The sequence below is a fragment of the Myxocyprinus asiaticus genome, chromosome 33, assembly GCF_019703515.2.
Source record: "Myxocyprinus asiaticus isolate MX2 ecotype Aquarium Trade chromosome 33, UBuf_Myxa_2, whole genome shotgun sequence".
Classification (NCBI taxonomy): domain Eukaryota; kingdom Metazoa; phylum Chordata; class Actinopteri; order Cypriniformes; family Catostomidae; genus Myxocyprinus; species Myxocyprinus asiaticus.
Genome location: NC_059376.1, coordinates 25,739,728 through 25,762,884, shown reverse-complemented (window position 1 = coordinate 25,762,884; position 23,157 = coordinate 25,739,728). Strand labels below are relative to the sequence as shown.

The window sequence follows — 23,157 nt, the reverse complement described above, 5'->3', positions numbered from 1 at the left end:
AGACAGAACTTGCAGTTCACCGTCCATTTATTTATGTCAAAAGAATAAGAGTAGAATGTGGATATATTTTTGTGTTTTTATGCTTCATATACTGTATAGAAATGCATGCATGTATGTGTTTTCTGATTAATCTATAATTTGGATAATTGTGTTTCAGTAATGATGGCTATATTGTCTGTGAAGAACACCAAGAAATCCTGAAAGCCGCCTGGGAAAATGAGCAAGATATTCAGCAGAAGAAAGAACAAGAGGTCTGTGTATGTAAAAGTTCTTGCTCTGTGAAAAACATCTTCTGTCAAACACACCCATCAAAAACTTTTAAACCAATCACATGCAGCACAGTCTTGATGGTGTTCGGAGAACAGTTATGATCAAAAGAAAGAGCTAGCAAAACATACTTGTGATTTTGGGCTGAAAATGAATGTTTTGGAAATGTTTTGGTGACATCAGTTTTTGGATCTTTAAACAGAAACGTGAGAAGCGTGTGGTGGCCAGCTGGACCCTGCTAGTAAAAGGCCTGTTAATTAAAGAGAGGCTGAAGCGTCGCTATGGGCAACAAGGGCTTGCTTCTGGGGTGGGGCTTAAGGAAGGAAAAGAAGGCAGGACTGAAGGACTGTCCTCAGATGAGGAAGAAGGCGGAGCTCAGACAGCCCCACCCTCTCTGGCTACTTCTTGGCCACAGAACAGACAAGAGGAACTGGAAGATAAGATTGTAAGGCGTGTAACTAAACAAGAGAAACGTGGAGAGCAGAAACATCTCTTCCCTTTTGAAAAAGTGTGATGAAATCTGCTGTCTATTTACTTAATTAACTCTGTTTTCCTTTTAAATGTTTTTCTACATTTATATGCATAGATTATCTTCAAAAACCTGTTAACATCCCTATTTTTACAGGTATTTTGATTTAGTAAAATCTACTGAAATACCTCCATGCAATTATGTAATTTTGTATCGAAATACATATTTTTATAGAACACGCTGTCGAAAAACATACAAATATACAACATTTATGTTGCAGCTTCTGTGTCTGCTTATTTGATTCCCAATTGGGGGGGGGGGGGGGGTTTGCTATGTTGAACCTTAAAATGCATGGCTTAATATAAAAATAATAGAGATTAGGGATGGGAAAAAATATAGATTTTCCAAGTAATCGCGATCTTGATTTTTAACAATCCAGATATCTACCAGTTACTCTATTTGAAGTTCAGCACCGAGATCTTTTCACTGTGTTGAGAGTAAAATTTGGTTTGAGTCGTTCCTTGTCATGTGTCCAAAGATGAGATCCACGCAATCCGTTTGGCATTGAATAATGTCTCATTTAATATCCTTTCTGTTCTTTTCAAAAAACAAGAAAAAACAAACATTAATTTTAATCACACATAGCACATGTGCGCTAAAGAAACCAGGTGTGTTCCCTCTCGTTTATATGCGAGAGGCACTGTTTCAGCTCTTGTTCTATATCAATGTAAATACTGGTAAATAGCACAAACTATGTAAACAATAAATATGTAATGAAACATATGAATGCAATATAATATAATTAAGAGATCATATTTATTGATGGAATACATGGAATTTGTACTTAATTTGTAATTTTTAAAAACCTAAAATGTGACTGGAATTATGAAAAACAATTTCTTTTTTTTTTTTTACAATTTGTAAAATTGATATTTTGTGATGTAGCAAGTTAGAAGGTCCCCAGTAAAAAGAACAGCATTAGCTGAGAGATAATGTATTTCATATGTAAGCAAAAGGGACATTATAACTAAAATATACCCAAATTAATTGGAATAATCAGCTCTAATGGGTATTGATAAAGGGATGTCCAAAGATCAAACCAATACTGATTGATCAATAACGCTGATTCTTGAGATAAGGGACAAAACATGTCCTACATAAAAAGTCTTCTTTTATGTTAAAAATCAAGAAATTCATAATAATGCAAATTTGTAAACTCAGGGCATTCATTACTTATGATTTGAAATAATTTCATTGGAATTTTTAAAAATGCATGCTCTATACTTGGAAGCACATGTAACTTAACCTGTCCTCAGTAAGAGGTCACAATGTTAAACTGCCAAACAAAGTGTTTAAAAAAAGGTAGGGATCTGTAAGATATCACACTATACATAAAGTAAACTTTAAATTATATTTTCCATATAAAACTCTATCAAATCTGTGTCCTCATTTTACATCAAGTCTTTTGTGCACATCTTTGGTTTTGTGGCGATGAAGGGGTACTTGAGCCTTACTGATGTTGCTCTGGTGGTGGTACTTAAGGCAAAAAGGTTGGGAAACACTGATATAGAACATACTTTTATAAGTATCCTTCCAATAGTAGGCCTATATATAGTAATTTCATTTTCTAAAAATATTTATTGTTTACAATTTAACATTTTAAAATGGCGTTCACATGAGCTAATCTAGGTCTTTAAAAGACATAGTAATGTTCCAAAATTAATATATTAGTCATCTAAAAAGTAAGCCTTGCTTTATCAAAGCAGGCAAATAATCTCAAAAGTTGTGCCTCTATTGAGGTTGCTGATCTCTGTTTGCATTTGTACCTGCAGTGCATTGCACACTGTAAATCAGCTCTCTTGTTTTGTTGACCTATATTTGCATGAGTGCATGAGATTGTGTGTGAGTTTGCCTGCTAGCAGGGGAGTCATGCACCTACATTTTTGAGGGGGCACCAGGGTCAACCAAACCCAACCCACCGCCATTTATGCAAGTTTATATTGCTGCAACAAGCAGTATAAATCACAGGAAATGGTATAAAACACCTGTTTTAATCAGTAATTGTATCAGTAATGGTTGCATTTGATTGCATTTTTACATCTTCATACAGTTTTACATCTCTTGCCACTTCTTTTGTGTACATATTTTCCATACATGACATAAGAGGCAGTGCAAAATGTGTCTCAGCTCAATAGAGAGTGAGCTGAAGCCTATCTCTAAAGAAGGTAAACATGTAGCCTTCCCTTGAATGAGGTGATTACTGTAAATATAGTCTTCCATGTTCAGTGTAAGTTATAGATAATAAAACTAATGTACTTACTAAAAAAAAATTAACCAAATAAAATGGTTTGTATTTTGTGTCATGGCTGGGGGGCTTGTTTGACACTTAAAAGCACTCTAAAGTAATATTAGTTATTTTTAACACGCATAATCGCAATCCTGACGATTTCGCCTTGAGAGTGCTGGTCAGAGCCATGTAGACACCAAGCACAGCCTTTCAATAGAATAACAGACATTCAAAAAATAAATAAAAAGAATAAGCTTAATAGCTATAACATTTGTTTGCATACAATAACACGAAAAAACAATAGATATGATGTAATAGTACATTTTCAAAGGCATGAAATCATGTAATGTTATTTAATGAGGCGCAGATTTACCCTCTATTTCATAAATGAATTCCAAGGGCTAAATTATTTAGTTTGACCTCTAATTTCAACAGCAGAGTATTAAAACCTAAACTTTAAAAAATCTAAATATAGAAATAAAATGACACAAAGATATCAAATATCAACTTTAGAACAACCAAATCAAACATTAATTTACAAAAGTTAGCCTACATTTTTGATGATAGTCTTAGGATAATTTATAGTCTTAAATTCCAGGTCGAACTTCAGCGTTTCAAAATACTACGATAATAAATGAATGGCTCATATGTAGGCTATAAAAAAATAAAAATAATCTGTTGATACATTTAAAATAATTAAAGAACTGAACAGGGCATCGAATTTTAAACATAGGCCTCACCACGTTAAAATGAAATGTGCTTTAAATGCCAGCTTTTTATAATCCGCAGAGATAATTATTTATTTATTTTTATTTATGAAAGAATCAAAAAGAAAATAACAAGGTTCCGCACAAAAATGCTCACAGTAAATAATACAAATATTCTTGATATTTCATAGAAGAAATTATGCAAGGAAAGGGAAAGAGGATGTACAGTTTTATAAAAGAGAAGAACCCATAGACGAGAGTCGCTGCACCGTTTACAAAAACAGTGATTGGACGAATACTGTGGAAATGTCGTCAAGCAAACCATATCTGTTTGTCTTTCATCTTCTGAAACATGCCAAGAAAACACGGAATACTGTCTCTTCATCACACCAGTTATCTCAATTGCCATCACTGTTTGACACATTACAGTTTTCCTCTAGACAGAGAATGTAAACGGCGCGGGTCGTCGCCTTTAGCGGAACATGTGACTCAGTTGGACTGAATAAGATTTCTGCCACATACACATTCTTTTGTACATGCAATAATCATTCAATTTAATTATCAAAGGTAAAAATATGTTTTTGGAAGTTCAAATAATCCATTTAAAATCCTCTTGGCTCAAATATCTGAGGGGGCACGTGCCCCCTTACTTTGAATGGATATGACGCCTCTGCCTGCAAGTGTGTTTGGCCCCTCCTCGAAGTGCAGTCTGTTCAGTGTGGAAAACAGCCTCACTCGGACACGGAAGTGACGCCACGGTAGAATCCCCCCGTATTTCCGATACTCAGCTCTGCTGCGACTCATCGAACCGAACGGATCGAAGCTCAGTCGCGATTTCTCCCTTCAACTAGCGTCGAGTGGCGGCCCGACGCGGTTCGGCAGGTGAGTAAAGTCCTTGTTTTAGACACGGTAAGGGGGCTTTGAACGACAAGAGCGGTGGCTTTATCGCGTGCACCAAAAACGGCCTTGTTTACATACAAATCCCCGAGCTGGAGTGCGCGCAGGCGGATGACTGTGAATAAAGCATTTAAAGCGACAATAAACGCTTAAACAGGTATTGAACGGTCTCTGTGCCCTTTTAACTGTGGGGTGCACGTATTAGAACAATAGATATTAAGGGGTAATTAGGCAGCAGAGAGGGACTCCTGCCAGCGCATCGATCGTGCCGCTGAATGTAAGTGCTGCTGCTGCTGATGATCTAGTGAGAAGCAAAAGCTGGTGCGGCCCGATTCATGTGGAGTAAAAAGCAGAGCCCGTACTGTCAATACCGTGAGTTTGCAAGCCTTGATCTCCCTCTTTCCCCACACTTAAACCGTGATCTGTTAGCCAGCTGAATGTGATATTATGCATGCCACCTAGCGTCGCGCGAGCTAATTATAGTCTCGGGTGGAATTCGATGGACAGACCGGTGGTCAGGTCGTCCCATGACTGTAGGGTTCAGTCCCGCTACAGGACGGCAGCTGCCGCTCACTGACCCCCGTTCACGTGTAATTGTATGTGCACTGAGTGTTTACTTCAAAGGAATCCTTGACTGTCATCACATAAGCGTGCGCACACACGCAGAGCTCTGATCTTTTTGATCATCATACGTGCGGTCACGCGGCCTCCCCTGCTGCTGTTGTCCGGTCAGTATGCCGTGTAATCCGTTAAAACGGAGCACTAAGCCGCTCTGCATGTGCGCTGTCGTGCACGAGTTTATTATTGTCTTAGGGGCGTATCTGACGCGTCGTCTAAAAAGCGCAGCACAACGGTCAAAGACGTCCATCTAGCGCGCACTAAACACGGACACTAAGACGTTTTCGGCGTGGACGGCCTTTTACCCGCAAAGTGTTGCTTCACGACTGTTAACACTGAGATAAACATCTTGAAGGGCAACCTTCAGATGTAATTTTCAAGGTGTGTTGATGTGAAGATAAGGGGATGCTCCTTGACCACTGGTTTTGGCTCTGCGAATGTCATTGACCCTATGAAATTGAGGACACTCGCAAAGCTTCTTTAAAACACCAGCCTAATGTTCTGTCCCTTTACCATGTTCTTGGAAATACATTACCAGTCAAAAGTATTGGACACTCATTCTTTATTATTACTTTTTTGCACGTTTTAGAATAATAGGAAAGTCATCAAAACTTTCTTCAAAGTTACCACCCTCTTTTTCTCAACCAACTTAATGAGTTGACACAGAATTAAAGGAGTTCACATGTATGTTGGGAACTTATTGGCCACTTTTCCTTCACTATATGGTCCAACACTTCGATTAAAATATCTAAAGGTGTGTCCCAGACCACACACTTCTGCACTATTACTACGTCATTTAGAAGTGTAAGAAGTGTGAGTAGTATGTTAACACTGAAAAGTGAAAATGCAACAAAAAGAAGTGTACTACAAGAACCCGGATGATGCACTTCTTCAACCGTCAAAATGGAGTGTGGAATGTTGGACACTTCATGCACTAAGTGCTCGCAGCTTGCTGTTCGTAGCGGAAGGGGCGGAGTTACCACACAGCGTTGCTGGTCTGACAAACCAATTGCAAATAATGGAGAATGTAGAAACTAGCGAAACTTTAGTGGATACAGCACCTTACAAATGTGAGTTGAATGCTTTAACATCACACCAGGCTGTGTGAATATGTACGTTATTTAAGCTACAAGTGTTGAACTGAGGTTGGCAAACACGTTACAGCTAGCTGCAACACATCACGTGTTTGAAACTTCACTTCCGACAGCTATTAAACAGTGAATGCTTCTGTGTAGTAAAAAAATTTAGCTGTGTCCTAAATTATGTGCTATACACTATGCACTTACAATATATACTATGCACTCAGCCATGTAGTGTATGAATATTTCTTTTAACTATTGACCCAAATGGAACACTTAATGTTTTTTTTACTACACTGAAGCATTCGCCGTTTGTGATGTTTCAAACGCACGCGATATGTTGCTGCTAGCTCTAGCGCATTAGCCAACCTCAGTTCAACACTTGTAAGTACAGATTCACACAGTGTGAGGAGATGGTTAAGCATTCAACTTACAACTGTAAAGTGCTGTCTCCACTAAAGTTTTGCTAGTTTCTACATTCTACATTATTTAAAATTGTTTTAAAAGACCAGCAACGCAGCCAGGGAACTCAGCCCCTTCCAATACGTACGGCAAGCCGCGAGCGCTAAGTGCATGAAATGTCCAAAATTTCACACTTCGTTTTGACGGTTGAAGAAGTGCATCATCCAGGCACTCATAGTACACTTCTTTTTGTTGCATTTTCAGTATTAATGGTGCGTTCACAACATGTCGGAATTACGAGATTCTGACTTGTAAAACACATTCACGTCCTCGTAGAACTCGTAATTACAAGTTGTAATCTCTGAATTTTATGAAAGCTCTGACTTGAGAGTTGTGACGTCATGTGAAAAGAACCAATATGGCAGCAGCTTCAACAGTTAAAAGGTAGTGAACACATATTTCCGTTTATTATGCCATCGTTACCTGGAACTTTTTCTTTGTTCTTAAATATTTTGCAAACAATATATTGAGGTGAATTAATGTAGTTAAAATATTCTGCTGTCATCAACAACAAAGCCAGTTTGGCATTATGAGTGTTGACATAGAAATGGATAACTTCTGAGTTGCCAGGACACGACTTGAACGCAGCATAACATACTACTCGCACTACTTAGATTACAAAATGACGTAGAATAGTGCAAAAATTTGCAGTTTGGGACACACCTTGTGTTATATTTGGGATGATACTACACTTTGAAAATTCATACACTACATGGCTGAGAGCATAGTGTACAGGTGCATCTCAATAAATTAGAATGTCGTGGAAAAGTTCATTTATTTCAGTAATTCAACTCAAATTGTGAAACTCGTTTATTAAATAAATTCAATGCACACAGACTGAAGTAGTTTAAGTCTTTGGTTCTTTTAATTGTGATGATTTTGGCTCACATTTAACAAAAACCCACCAATTCACTATCTCAAAAAATTAGAATATGGTGACATGCCAATCAGATAATCAACTCAAAACACCTGCAAAGGTTTCCTGAGCCTTCAAAATGGTCTCTCAGTTTGGTTCACTAGGCTACACAATCATGGGGAACACTGCTGATCTGACAGTTGTCCAGAAGACAATCATTGACACCCTTCACAAGGAGGGTAAGCCACAAACATTCAAGCTGGCTGTTCACAGAGTGCTGTATCCAAGCATGTTAACAGAAAGTTGAGTGGAAGGAAAAAGTGTGGAAGAAAAAGATACACAACCAACCGAGAGAACCGCAGCCTTATGAGGATTGTCAAGCAAAATCGATTCAAGAATTTGGGTGAACTTCACAAGGAATGGACTGAGGCTGGGGTCAAGGCATCAAGAGCCACCACACACAGACGTGTCAAGGAATTTGGCTACAGTTGTCATATTCCTCTTGTTAAACCACTCCTGAACCACAGACAACGTCAGAGGCATCTTACCTGGACTAAGGAGAAGAAGAACTGGACTGTTGCCCAGTGGTCCAAAGTCCTCTTTTCAGATGAGAGCAAGTTTTGTATTTCATTTGGAAACCAAGGTCCTAGAGTCTGGAGGAAGGGTGGAGAAGCCCATAGCCCAAGTTGCTTGAAGTCCAGTGTTAAGTTTCCACAGTCTGTGATGATTTGGTGTGCAATGTCATCTGCTGGTGTTGGTCCATTGTGTTTTTTGAAAACCAAAGTCACTGCACCTGTTTACCAAGAAATTTTGGAGCACTTCATGCTTCCTTCTGCTGACCAGCTTTTTAAAGATGCTGATTTCATTTTCCAGCAGGATTTGGCACCTGCCCACACTGCCAAAAGCACCAAAAGTTGGTTAAATGACCATGGTGTTGGTGTGCTTGACTGGCCAGCAAACTCACCAGACCTGAACCCCATAGAGAATCTATGGGGTATTGTCAAGAGGAAAATGAGAAACAAGAGACCAAAAAATGCAGATGAGCTGAAGGCCACTGTCAAAGAAACCTGGGCTTCCATACCACCTCAGCAGTGCCACAAACTGATCACCTCCATGCCACGCCGAACTGAGGCAGTAATTAAAGCAAAAGGAGCCCCTACCAAGTATTGAGTACATATACAGTAAATGAACATACTTTCCAGAAGGCCAACAATTCACTAAAAATGTTTTTTTTTTTATTGGTCTTATGATGTATTCTAATTTTTTGAGATAGTGAATTGGTGGGTTTTTGTTAAATGTGAGCCAAAATCATCACAATTAAAAGAACCAAAGACTTAAACTACTTCAGTCTGTGTGCATTGAATTTATTTAATACACGAGTTTCACAATTTGAGTTGAATTACTGAAATAAATGAACTTTTCCACGACATTCTAATTTATTGAGATGCACCTGTATATTGTAAATGCAAAGTGTATAGTGTGTCATTTGGGACACAGCTACGTTTTTTTTTTTTTTGTTTACCTTTTGTAAATAAATTCATTCAAAGGCACATTTTATATTTGTATACATAACTAATTTTATGCATTTACGCATAAGCTTTTGTTCAAAATGTTTTAAGATCATAAGAAATATAAATTCAGTCGAAACATTTGCCTGTTGTCTAAATGACATGGCGATTTACCATGTATAGTCAAGTTGCCAGTTCCCAAATAATGTGTTTGTTCGTTCTCCTTTTCAGTATTATTTCTCCCTCTCAGCTCATCCCTCGCTGCAGTTCCTCATGAATGACGGGGAGTGTGATTTCTTCTGCTTTTTCCGGTGCTGCTAAAAGCCACAAGAGCCCCCTGGGATACGTGGTCCAGTCTGGGGCAGAGGGCAGCAGCTCAGAAGCTGCGGATTGGTGGAGAGCAGCTGTCAGTCAGAGAAAGTGTGCGCCCAGAGGGCTATGTCTGTGGACATGAGTAGCCAAGCCTCAGACAGTAACGAGGAATTTGAAGATGATGAAGATGGAGTAGAGGGTGACATCGATCATTATTATGACGGACTTGATGACGACGTGGCAATAGAAGAACCATTTGACCCAGAAGAATACCATTTCAATTGTTTGACATACAAAGAGAGCCAGAGGGTACTTACTGAGGAAGTCCACAGTATAGCCAGTGCCCTGAAGGTATGTGACCAAAAAGAGAGAGTGTGGGAATGTGTGCTAGGGACAGTCTGTGTTTGGCAGAGATGTTTAGTGTTCGCTGAGAATACTTTAAAGGAATGTTCTGGGTTCAATACAAGTTAAGCTCAATCGACAGCCTTTGAAGCATAATATTGATTACCACAAAAATTTATTTTGTTTAAACACTTACAATGGAAGTGAATGGGGACCAATTTATTTGTCAAAATACTCACTGTTTCAAAAGTTTAGCCACAAGACGTAAACAATATGCGTGTTAGTATGATTTTTGTGTGATAAAATCACATACTAACATTTTCTGTGTAAAGTTCTAGCCAATTTTACATCTTCGTTGCCATGATGATGTCAACAAAACCTAAAATCCTACAACTACTGTGACAGCTAAAATAATACATGAGTTTTAACAGAAAAATTCATGTAAGTGCTTTTTTTTTTCCTTTCTTTTTTTTTTCTCCCCAATTTGGAATGCCCAATTCCCACTGCGCTCTAAGTCCTCGTGGTGACGTAGTGACTCGCCTCAATCCGGGTAGCGGAGGACGAATCTCAGTTGAGATTCCTGAGACCGTCAATCCGCGCATCTTATCACGTGGCTTGTTGAGCGCGTTACCGCGGAGACATAGCGCGTGTAGAGGCTTCACGCTAGGGCTGCACGATTATGACAAAAATCATAATTGTCGATTATTGCCCTTGATATTGTAATCGTGATTATTAATGACGATTAATAGATGAAATTACTGTGGTGTCACTAAGCAGGCAACCGTGCTTGCAGGTTCTTCAGAACAGCAGGTTATGGGCTCCGCTGCAGTTTATTTTAAGCATTAAATACTGTATATAATAAAGATATATCTATGGTTTACAGTGAAGAAATTTATGTAGGTTCTTTCTGAACTATTGCCAAAACCAGTTTTAACTTCAGTCAATATGCCTGTGTGTCACATAACAGGTTGATGTATACACATCCTCACACATTTATCACACTTCCAAAGCCTGAAAAATGTGGCATAAAAATCAAAAACTACCATCAGACAATATGTGTCTTTACTGCTTTAATTATTGGTCCACATACAGTAAATAATAATATTTGACACATTCAATAGTCAAACTGAACAGCCGATTTAGACTGAACTTCCTTAATGCATTTAAAATCCCGTACTGTGATCTTGTACACATAAGATCAACGTTAAATCATATTTGGCCTCAAATATGTCACAGTGGTTGTACTCTGAAAGTAAGATCAGCCTGTTTGCGATTTTGTGTGATTCGTTAAAATTGAAATCTACCAACAGCAGTTGTGGGTCAAATAGGCATTTATCTGAGCAGACGCGATAACAATGGCGATGTTCTGTGAAATTTGAAGTTAAATAATTTTTCTATGTCCAAAACATCCAAAACAGCTACTTTGTAGCTTGTTTAATACATCAATACAACTTTTTTTTTTTTTTGTTTTTTTTTTTTTTAAGTTGCACACAAAAATCGAGCAACCCAACAATATTCAAACTCTCCAGATCTGCACTCACATATGCTCTCGTAATAAATATAGCTGTTTAAACAACACAATAAATCAATTATTTAGACCCTGTCTGTACCTTGATTGTAACGGTCAGAGATCGTTTTAGCTTTGTCGCGTTGCTCGTTTGCAGGTTGTTTACCTATGATAACGGGGCGACATTTAACTAATTGAAAATAATTCAAAATTACTCACCTTTGTTCTACAGCTTTTTTCGAGTGTCATTAGTTTCTTTAGCACTAATTTTCATGTGCCATTGTAAACCGAGATTAAAAATACTGTAAAGCAAGTATCTGGATGTCAGACTATTCAAAACATGGATAAGGATTGGTTGTCATTACTGATAGGACTGTACTGTAGACTCTGATTGGCCATTGCCGTTTCATTGCTCAACGCACATGTCTGTGATTGGTTCAAAACTCAACCGCTGCAAAAACACATTCTAAATAGAAACCATTAACGCAACAGGAGTAGACGTAAATTGAATGCTGTAATCATCAGTTTTCATGATTACATATTCGTGAGAGCCATAATTGTAGTCGCGATTAGTTTTTCGATTAATTGTGCAGCCCTACTTCACGCTATTCTCCGCGGCATCCACGCACAACTCACCACGCGCCCCACCGAGATCGAGAACCACATTAAAGCGACCACGAGGAGGTTACCCCACGTGACTCTTCCCACCCTAGCAACCGGGCCAATTTGGTTGCTTAGGAGACCTGCCTGGAGCCACTCAGCACACCCTGGATTCGAACTCATGACTCCAGGGGTGGTAGTCAGTGTCAATAATCTCTGAGCTACCCAGGCCCCCCTTTTTGTTTTGTTTTTTTAAAGAAAAGGAGGGATGACTCAATCATTTTTGTGGTAATCTACATTATGGCACAATTGCTGTTGATTGAGCTTAACTTGTTTTGAACCCAGAACATTACTTTAACTGCATGTTTTTACCTGTGTGTGTGTGTGAGAGTTTTTCAAACCATAATTTGTTTAGACTGTTCAGTGGGTTTGGTTTTGCCAGTACAAATAGACTGTCTCTTTCTTCAGGTGTCACCAGCTGTAGCCAAACTGGTCCTTGTACAGTTTCAATGGCAGGTGTCACAAATACTCGAAAGGTAATGCAAGATGGCAACACACAAACAAATCTATGTAGACATTTGTGGGTAGTTGACATAAAAAGTTGAGCAGTTTAAGCAGTGTCCTGCAGTGTGTTATGCTGTACTTAATTAAAAACTGTTTGAAGCTATTTTTTCAAATTCTTATATGATTATTATACATGCTGTTTTTATGACATCACACTTGAGAGACTACATCATGTAAAATTTGTCACACTGCAGGACTATTTAAATGAACTGCACTAAAGCTAAAGGTGATAAAAATGTTGACAATCTCACAGCACCTGAAATCTGCACCTTCCCGTATACATAGATAAAGTTGAATTGTGTAACTTTTTCGGTTAAAATTCTTTCTCCTATCCCAGCTAAATATGCAAAGACAGCTATAAGAAAGCCATTCGTAGGTTTAACACTGTGTCTGGTGATAAAAAAATTCCTGCCATCCTGACACAACAACATTCACAACAATGACACTCAACTAATGGTGTGAGCTGGGGGGCGGGACTATCGTTTGTTTGATCAATGGAGACGGGGCGTACTTGGAAGGCTGTTTGAAAACGATGTTTATTTTTGCAATTCCGTTCAGTAGGGTTAGTGACGCAGAAATTACACACTTCAGCTGAAACCTAAAATCTTGATGTTGAAATCAAAAAAGTAATGGATATGTTTCTTTTGTCAGCTATCCATTACTTCTATCACAATCTATGAATGTGTTTCCTGTGTTTGAAGGTGTAAGTCCAATTCTTCTCAGTTGCTTTGTGAAGCCCATGCCCACGCCCAGCCCACAAGCACCTGCAGATCTCTCCCCGTGAGTACTAACAATGTTTAAGCTTGAGAATTCTCATTTAAAGGTCTGTGTCCCTTGTTGTACACATACATTTTTACAGCAAGATAAGGAAAGTTTGTCAAGACGAGCATTGAACACTGACTCAACAAAACCTTGCCTTAAAGTTTAAAACAGCATAAAAAGTTTGAAGATTTTATAAGCCTGACAGACAGTGAGACTGATTGAATTTGGGAAATTCTATTGTTCGCTACAAGAAAGCAGTTTCGATCAGTTAGAAAAAATATAGCAACCCAAGTCAGATCAAGCTAAAGATCTGTGCTGAGTTTGGTGAATGTAGCTTGAAACCTCTAGGAGAAATTAGAGTCTGAAATTTTGGTCTCAAGTTAGGGATTTTGAAAATCTCTCAGTCAATGTAAATACTTTTTTATACAACAACCTATAAATTTTTTTTTTCCAAGATGCTTTCAAACTCTAAAATGCAATGTTAAAGAGATAGTTCAGCCAAAATCAACATTCTGTCATTTTACTCGCCCTGATGCTTTTCCCAACCTGTGATGTTTATTCTTCTGTGGAACACAAAAGGAGATGTTAGGCAGAATGTAGCCTCTGTCACCATTCACTTCCATGAGAGCAAATTCCATGTTCCATACAATGAAAATGAATGGTGACTGAGACTAACATTTTGCCTAACATCAACTTTTGTGTTCCACAGAAGAAAGTAAGTCATATGGGGTGAGTCATCACCCCATATCTTGAGGGTGAGCGAATGATGACAGAATTTTCATTTTTGGATCCCTTTAAAGGTATTTGAAAATATCTCTTGAATCACATTCGAATTGACAAAGTGCTGATGGAAATGGGTGGGACATACTTTCCATTGGTTTGTTGAATGTGATGTCCACAGCGATTGCTCAACATAGTGCATTAACTAAATTAATGACACTTGTGGTGTATGAATGACTGATATGTCAAATGGCAGTCTTGGATTGGCTTTTGTGCAGTGTGTGTCAATAACTGGACTTTCCTCTCTTTTTTGTGTGTGTTCAGACCGGGGTGTCACTGCAGTGTGGGGTGTGTCTGCAGCTGGTCCGGAGAGATGCTCTACTCTCTCTACCCTGTCAGCACTCCTTTTGCAAGGCATGCTGGGAGCAGCACTGCACTGTACTTGTCAAAGATGGCGTGGGAGTAGGTGAGCGTACTTGCACACGCCCTCTGAGCATGAAAAGTGAGTGCAAGGCTGTGTATGGCAAATTACAACATGTTATTTGATCTCCGATATGGATTTTGTGTGTGCTTAGAGATCTCCTGCATGGCGCAGGACTGCTCTCTTCGAATGCCAGATGATTTCGTTCTTCCTCTGCTTCCCAGCGAGGAACTGAAGGACAAATACAGACGCTACCTCTTCAGGGACTACGTGGAGGTGTGTGTCTGTCTTATTAAATGCAAGGAGAGACTCTAATAGGCTATTGAAATGATCTGTCTTAAAGGAATTGTTCATCCAAAATGAAATATTCTGTCATTATTAATTTACCCTCATGTCGTTCCAAATTTATATGACTTTGTTATGTGGAGCACAAATTTTTGAAGAGTATCATGGCCACTCTTTTCCATATAATGAAAGTGAATGAGGAGGACTGGGGCTGTCAAGCTTCAGAATTACAAAACAAATTGTATCATAAATGTGGTCTGTATTCCTAGTCTTCTGAAGTCTTACGGCAGCTTTGTGTAAGGAATAGACCACATTTTTTGCTGTTTTTCATTACATAGGAAAGAGTTGCCAGGATATTCTTCAAAAAATTAACTTTTGTTTTCAGCAGAAGTCAGACAGGTTTGCAATGCCATGAGGGTAAATAAAAACAGAATTTTTATTTTTGGGTAAATTATTCCTTTTAACCCGTTTGTGTTTCTGTTTGTCTGCAGAGTCATTTCCAGCTGCAGCTGTGTCCTGGTGCAGACTGTCCAATAGTTATACAGGTGCAGAAACCTCGAGCTCGTAGAGTCCAGTGCAGCTGCTGCGGGGAGGTTTTCTGGTATTACACAAACCCGTGCACACATATTCACTCCATTGTAACATCAGGGTTCCTATGGTCATGGAAAACCTGGAAATATAATGGACTTAAATAAATAAAATAAAAACAATCACATGAGGATTTGCTGCACCTAAATCTTTCATCATTGACAATTCATTCATATTTTTATCCTCACTCCAAAGTATATTTTGTTTGATTTGATAATCAAGTGTTTTCAGTTGAAATAATAAACAAAAACTATACAAAAAAATGCGTCTTTATGGAAACATCCCCCGTCAGCACGTACATCGTGTCTCCAACTTCATATCTTGTGAAAAATCATCAAGCTTAATATAAATAACTCTTCATCTGGTGAATAAATACAGGCTATTAAAAACTTAATTGGGTAAATACTTAAAGATAGAGCATTATAATGGAGCCAAGTCTCCATCATTTCAAAATAAGGGCCCCTTGTGGGGTTTGGGCTTATTTACAGTTAAAAGTTCCACATTATGCACCAAATCTTCATTATTATTTTTTTCTGTTTATTCTTGGGTTCAGCAATAAACTGCATCTGGGATTTTATTCATTTTGGACTCTTTAGCCTCAATGTCTGTGCCCGTCATAGTAAGGAAGACTTTTCTAAACATTCTTTATATTTATTTTAAAACCTAATGGCTATTTTCAGCCACATTAGTTATCCGTATTGGCATAATCTTAATAAAATCTTAGTCATGGAAAAGTCAGGAAAAACTCTATAGTCAATATACACTGATGAGCCAAAACAATATGACCACCTGCCTAATATGCTGTTGGTCCTCCACGTGTCGCCAAAACAGTGCCGACCCGCCGAGGCATGGAGTCTACAAGAACCCTGATGGTGTCCTGTGGTATCTGGCACCAAGATATTAGCAGCAGATCCTTCAAGTCTTGTATGTTGCGAGGTGGAGCCGCCGTGGATCAGACTTGTTGGTCCAGCACATTTCACAGATGCTCAATCAGATTGAGATCTGGGGAATTTGGAGGCCAGGGCAACACCTTGAACTCTCCATCATGTTCCTCAGACCATTCCTGAACAATGTGTGCAGTGTGGCAGGGCTCATTATCCTGCTGAAATGGCCACTGCCATTAGGGAATACCATTGCCATGAAGTGGTGTACCTGGTCTGCAATGATGTTGAGGTAGGTGGCACGTGTCAAATTGATGTCCACATGAATGGCCGGACACAGGGTTTCCCAGCAGAACATTGCCCAGAGCATCACACTGCCTCCACCGGCTTGTCATCTTCCTACAGTGCATCCTGGTTCCATCAATTTTCCTGGTAAATGGCGCACATGTACATGGCCATCAACGTGAAGTAAAAGAAATCGTGACTCATCGGACCAGGCAGCCTTCTTCCACTGCTCCAAGATCCAGTTCCGACACTCGCGGACCTATTGTAGGCACTTTCGACGGTGGACAGGGGTCATCATGGGCACTCTGACTGGTCTACGCAGCAGGGTGTGATGCACTGTGTGTTGTTATACATTCGTCCTGTAACCATCATTAAAATTTTCTGTGACTTGTGCCACAAGTAGACCTTCTGTCAGTTCAGACTAGACGGGATGTCCTTCGTTGCCCTCGCGCATCGATGAGCCTTGGGTGCTCAACACCCTGTTGCCAGTTTGTGGTTTGTCCCTCCTCGGACCACTGTCGGTAGGTACTTGCCACTGCTGACCGGGATCACCGCACAAGCCTTGCCGTTTCAGAGATGCTCTGACCCAGTCGTCTGGCCATAACAATTTGGCCCTTGTCAAAGTCGCTCATGTCTTTACTCCTGCCCATTTCTCCTGCATTCAACACATCCACTACGATAACTTATTGTTCGCTTACCATCTAATCTACCCAGACCTTGACATGCGGCCTTGTTAAAAGATGATCAATGTTATTCGCTTCACCTGTGAGCGGTCATAATGTTTTGGCACATCAGTGTACATTTTCATACTTGCAAGCCATAGTGCTGTAAGATTTATAATTGAATAATTCTTTTAATTCTGTTCTTTTCTGTGAATCGGTCAAAAAAGGTTTACAAATCGCTCTGAATGATTTATAAGTGAATCGGTCTGAATCAAAATGATTATTTTTATTTTTTTTCAGTTATCATGAATAAATGGAAATGTAATGGAAATTCATTGGTAAAAAAGTATGGGAACCCTGTAACATGCTTGTATTTTAATTCTGCTTCAAACATTTAAATTCCAGTTTGTAGTATTGTATGTGACATTTGAATGGACTGTGTCCTCTTCAGTTTTAAATGCAGACAGATGTACCATGCCCCCACAGACTGTGCTACCATCCGCAAATGGCTGACAAAATGTGCAGATGACTCTGAGACAGCTAACTACATCAGTGCACACACTAAGGACGTAAGGACATGCAGGATTAGTTTGATACACAAGTCGAATTAGTATACACTGAGGTTCAGTCTGTGTTGACTGCTTTGATTTCACCCCCAGTGCCCCAAGTGCAATATCTGCATTGAGAAGAATGGAGGATGCAACCACATGGTGAGTAGTGCACACTCTTTAATACTCTCCTTTTCAGTCCCTACGTTGCCATCAGTATTGGATCATATAAAAAAAATAAAAACTTAAGGTGAAAGAAGTGAGGTTTGTTTTCACTCAACATGTTTTTGTCTGTCTCTCTTTGCAGCAATGCTCCAAGTGTAAACATGGTATGATTTTTTTCCCCCTTTGATTTTTGGTTTCTAGAAGTTAAATTAAAATTACAGTGAAGCATGAAGTGTCCTTGATTAATAGAGCTGTTGTTATGGGTGTGCTTAGATTTCTGCTGGATGTGTCTGGGTGATTGGAAGACTCATGGCAGTGAGTACTACGAATGCAGTCGCTACAAAGAGAATCCAGACATCGTGAATCAAAGCCAACAGGCCCAGGCCAGGGAGGCTCTCAAAAAATACCTGTTCTACTTTGAGAGGGTGAGACAGAAACACACAAATTCCAGAAAAGCTTTGAATAATAAAATATTATAATTTATATGCTTTGTGCAAGCAAGCAGATGCCAACGAATTGGAAGCGTGAGGTGTTGTCTAACATACTTAACATGCATTCTGGCGGTAAAAAACCTCAGTACTCAAGGGGGCAATAGTTTCATTACATTATTTTGGAACGTCGAGCTGGATATCTAGAAGCGTTTGCGTTCATGTTTTTGCGTAAAGCATGTTTTGTGCCCGATTGTGCAGACAAGCATAAAGTCCACTGATACATTTTCTCTCTCATTCTATTTTATGGGTGGCAAAAGGAGTTTTTTTTTTACTGTGCTACTGCTAATTCTATGTTTATGGTTCTTATTACCAAAATTTCATTTCAGATTTTTGTAGCTTAATAACTATTGACAGTTACTTTCTTGGAGTCTAAAGGTAGATATGTAGGCATATCTGTACATTCTCTATGTGTGTGCAGTGGGAGAACCACAATAAGAGCTTGCAGCTGGAAGCACAGACGTACCAGCGGATCCAGGAGAAGATTCAGGAGAGAGTGATGAATAATCTGGGCACCTGGATTGACTGGCAGTACCTGCAAAATGCTGCCAAGCTACTGGCCAAGGTACATGCTGATTCCAACAGCTATGTCTGCTCGTCATTTAGCATATTTTTATTCAAAGGGACTTATGGTACACTAAATGTGGGGACAGTCAGTTAAGGGCTTTAAGGGTTTCTGGATCACCTTTTGGTTAATAGCCTTGATTTTTAAGCACAATATTATGACCATCTCACTTTCTCCTACATCATTTTCACTTGTACACACAGTTAGTTGACACATAACATTGACATTAACATCAAGATTTTAGGTTAAAATGTATATAAATGTAAAAGGGAAAGTGTATATTTTAGGTGGTCACCATTTCTTTAGGTTCTTCTCTTCTTCATAGCTTTTTTGCAGTTCCAACAGTTGACAGTGTATTTTTTTTTTTTACAAATAGAATTTTGAAATATTAGTGTACTCAATTAATGTGAGGTCATAAAACTGCGTGAATAATAATTATACAAGAATGATTAAAATGTTGTAGATTTAGGTTATGAATCACATGTCGTACATCGCTCCCACTGTTTGAAATTTCATGTCAACTAGCCACACATAAATTCACTGATTCATGCTCACTTCAAATATATTTGCCCAAGTATTCCTCATGCACTGGTAAATGCATTGGTCAGTGCTCCCAGACACTCACACTCTCTCTGGTGTGCTCTCTCCATAGTGTCGTTACACACTGCAGTACACCTATCCTTATGCCTACTACATGGAGTCCGGACCCCGCAAAAAACTGGTAAGCAGCCATTCACGCACTCAGAATCATCTTTGTTAATCAGCAACTGCATTTAAAGGGACAGTTCACCCAAAAATAAAAATTCTGCCATAATATACTCACCCTCATGAAGAGTCTTGATCTTGTGGTCTTGTGCTCAAGACCTCCTGAGACCATATAAATATGGTCTTGGTCTGGATCTGGGTCTCAGCTTATGGTCTTAGTCAAGACTGCAGTGTGTTACCTAAATGCAATAATTATTTCAACCACTAGTTGGTGTGTCATCTTTACCATTACTGTGAATTTGCAAGTACTTCTGCTTCTGTATTTCTGAGTGGCCAGTATTCTTATGAGTTGTTGCCGGGAGTAGGACTGCACGAAGCACGATTATGACAAAAATCATAATTGAAGATTATTTCCCTTGATATTGTAACCAATATTAATAATATTGATTAGTTTAAATGTATTGCATGCCATATTTATGTAGCTACACATCCCAAACAAGCTGAGAACTGTGTTCCTGAATTAGTTTATTGCTGTTTTATGCATCAGTAAATCAAGCGCCACGCTCGCAAGGTGCGTTGTGGGATTGACAGCGGTGCGGAGAAAGTGTTGAGGGTGGTAAAGAACATCAAAAAGTTGAGATTTCTCTGCTTTATTCATATGAGGAATGAAAAATGGCAGGTGGCAGCCAGTCACTGTGAGCTGAAAGCAGTGACGTCTGTCATAAGCGCTTAAAATATGCATTTAATGCTGGAGTTTCTGCTGGACTCTTGTATATTTTTGACTTCAAACAGACTTCAAATGATGATTGCATGCATTCATTGTGACAATACTTTGGCTGGGTATGCATAAGTGTAATAAATCAACAATGTTTGTACATTGTGGGCATTCGAAAACTAAGCTGGCATCTTTCCAACTGTAATTGTGCATACATAACATTATATTATTGATCGTATTTTGAAAACAATCATAGACAAAATGCACTGGCTTTATATATTACAAACACGCCCCAAAGTGGTAGCTGTCTAGTGTGTTGAAGGGGGTGAGCGGTGTTTTTCAGTGCCAGTGGAAACGTAAACGCCTCTGATTGGATGTTGCGTTCATGCGCTCAAAAGTCATGTCAGTGATTTTGAAAAATAAACATTGCTATTTTGTTATATTAATACTGCAGATGAAACACAATTATTTAATAAAGTTTATTTACTTTACTTTTTTTATTTACACTTTTATTCATTTTCTTGGGAAAAACTTGAAACAAAAAGGTGTTTAAGTTTGATTGTTGACTTGTTCCTTGTTCAATTAAGTAAAAATAAATGAAAAGGTGTTAAAACACAACTGTTGAATGTTGTAAATGATTGCTGCAATAAATTCAGCATCTTGGTTCATTAAAATGTACTGTCTGGTTCTTGGACCGACAGGTTTTGGTCTGGATCTGGGTCTTGAAGAGTCTAGTCTGGGTCTTAGGGGGTCTGGTATTGGTTTGGTCTTGACTACACCTCTGCCCTCATGTTGTTCCAAACCAATATGACTTAATTTCCTCCGTGGAATGCAAAAGAGATGCTAGGCAAAATGTTGGCCTCAGTCACCATTCACTTTAATTGTATTGAAAAAGGATGCAATAGAAGTGAATGGTATATCATTTTCATTTTTGCATGACACATCCCTTTAGGATGTGAATCTTTCATTAAAAGTATCTGATCTCTTTCATATCTGTCTCTTTTGTCTGGGTAACAAGAAATCTTATTTTCATTTGTATTTATTTCCTGTAGTTTGAGTATCAGCAGGCGCAGCTGGAGGCAGAGATTGAGAACCTGTCATGGAAAGTGGAGAGAGCAGACAGTTATGAGAGAGGAGAGCCGAGCGCCAACGATAGAGGGGTGAGAGAGGGAACAATGGCTGGGGGAAGAAGTGAAAAGGAGAAAATAACAGTTAAATTCTTGTATTTGCTTTCTCTCTCTCTGTAGGATCTGGAGAATCAGATGCACATTGCAGAGCAGAAGAGACGGACACTGCTGAAGGACTTCCATGACACCTAAACATCCGTCCATCAACAAGTCCACATTGAGTTCTGTCTTCTCTCAACTGTCTTGCCCCCACAAAGAACCCCTCCACCCTTTTTGTCAACACTCTACACTGCATCTAAAGACATTGTCTTTCTATTTCTCTCATTCATTTCTTCTCTTTCAAAGCTGTATTTTTTCCCCTTTGTTCAATCTTTCCTTCATCAATGCCCCTGTTTTTCTTTACTCGGCTGCAGGGTTTGAGAATAGTACGATTGTATGCCAGCATACTCATACACACACACACACACACACATAGTATTCTCACATCCCCATGCCAGCTGACATTACACGCACACACTCAAAACACTCCACCAAACACAGTATGACTCTTTCTCTCCTCCATCATTGCTCCTGCCATAACTTCTGCCTTCTTTTCTTCTCTCTGTTGCTCTCTTATATTTTTTCCCCCCTGGAAATGGCTGTTGATAGTTATATCATTTGAAAAAACACTGAAAAATTAAAAAAAAAAGATGAAAAACAAATGATGCTGTAATTTTCAACGGTTGTACATTAATACAGAAATAGCTACTGAGAGAAAGTTTTTAAAGCAGACAGCGACTCTTGTGATTTCTTGTGCATACACAAATTTATCAAGCACTCTAAAGATGCAGGTGCAACGTATACAGTATATACCGTGAAAAGGTGTGTGGTTTGTGCAGTTTTTAATTTGTTAAATTCTATTGAATTACTATAGAACCTGAAATAGAACATTTGGTATTTTAATAAATATACATTTTCATATACAAAGGGAATAAAGTTATATAGTGTTTATAAAGAATCCTCTCAGGATGTTCCCAAAATGACTTATTTCAGATTTACCTAACTTCTGAGGTTTTCCAGCAAGTTTTTCTTCTAAAGTATAGCTAAGTCAGAAACACACGTGCAGTCATAATGTGTTGTCGAAAAACAAAGATTTGAACAAAATACAGGGAGCACTTTCTACAAGACATTTATTTTAGTGACAGATGGCGAAGACTCACTGTTTATGATCTAATATATCAAATTGGTATATGTGGACCTATTGAGTTAATATAAGGAACGTATTTTATTTTTTTATTTTTTTGCAAGTCTTTGAATATTTTTGTTTGTTTTGTTTTTGCGCGCACTGGAGGCATTAAGCTCCCGCGACTGCATATTCAGGTCAGTTCATGCGAGCCAAATAAATGCAGCGGCAGCGTGCGCGAGATCAAATTTAATCGACGAAATTTAAGTTCCCCTCGCGCTATAGAACTGGGGTACAAACAACCACACCACTCTTTAACTTCACGACTGGTTAGAAAACTTAATTCCCGGACAGTAAAATACGTGAATGTTAAAACTTTCTCGTATATTTATGTCTTTTATATGGGCAGTAGACTCACTGAATAACGTACAAACGCACGCGCAGTAACCACCACCGCCACCCAGAGCTGAGCTCGTGTTAGTACAGCCTCATGCGGAAGTGCCTTTTCAGCAGATTAGTTCAATGAGTAAAGAAAAGACGTTTTGCACATTATAATTTTATTTTATTTTTGTAATGTTTGTTTGTTTGTTTGTTTTTTTTTTT

General features: G+C 38.8%; 2 protein-coding genes across 5 annotated transcripts in view; both read left to right on the top strand.

The window, feature by feature from the left end:
- The window catches only part of LOC127424235 (DNA repair protein complementing XP-C cells homolog), a 34,906-nt gene extending 33,876 nt beyond the window's left edge, over positions 1-1,030 (top strand). For 3 of the 4 annotated variants that reach the window (XM_051669232.1, XM_051669230.1, XM_051669233.1), the window contains 2 exons: positions 158-251; positions 470-1,030. In XM_051669232.1, coding sequence (XP_051525192.1) covers positions 158-251; positions 470-781 — 406 coding nt within the window. In that variant the 3' untranslated portion in view covers positions 782-1,030. The remainder of the gene's footprint in view (positions 1-157; positions 252-469) is intronic. The other variant, XR_007894433.1, reaches the window with a different exon arrangement.
- Positions 1,031-4,459: 3,429 nt separating this feature from the next.
- LOC127424697 (E3 ubiquitin-protein ligase ARIH2-like) lies at positions 4,460-22,163 on the top strand. The gene is made up of 15 exons (XM_051670096.1): positions 4,460-4,612; positions 9,382-9,813; positions 12,380-12,447; positions 13,177-13,255; positions 14,282-14,423; positions 14,533-14,654; positions 15,155-15,264; positions 17,531-17,648; positions 17,739-17,789; positions 17,935-17,956; positions 18,066-18,217; positions 18,702-18,845; positions 19,498-19,566; positions 21,318-21,425; positions 21,513-22,163. The coding sequence occupies exons 2-15, from the start codon at positions 9,589-9,591 to the stop codon at positions 21,582-21,584; spliced, it is 1,482 nt and encodes a 493-aa protein (XP_051526056.1). The 5' UTR covers positions 4,460-4,612; positions 9,382-9,588; the 3' UTR covers positions 21,585-22,163.
- The last annotated feature ends 994 nt before the right edge of the window (positions 22,164-23,157 follow it).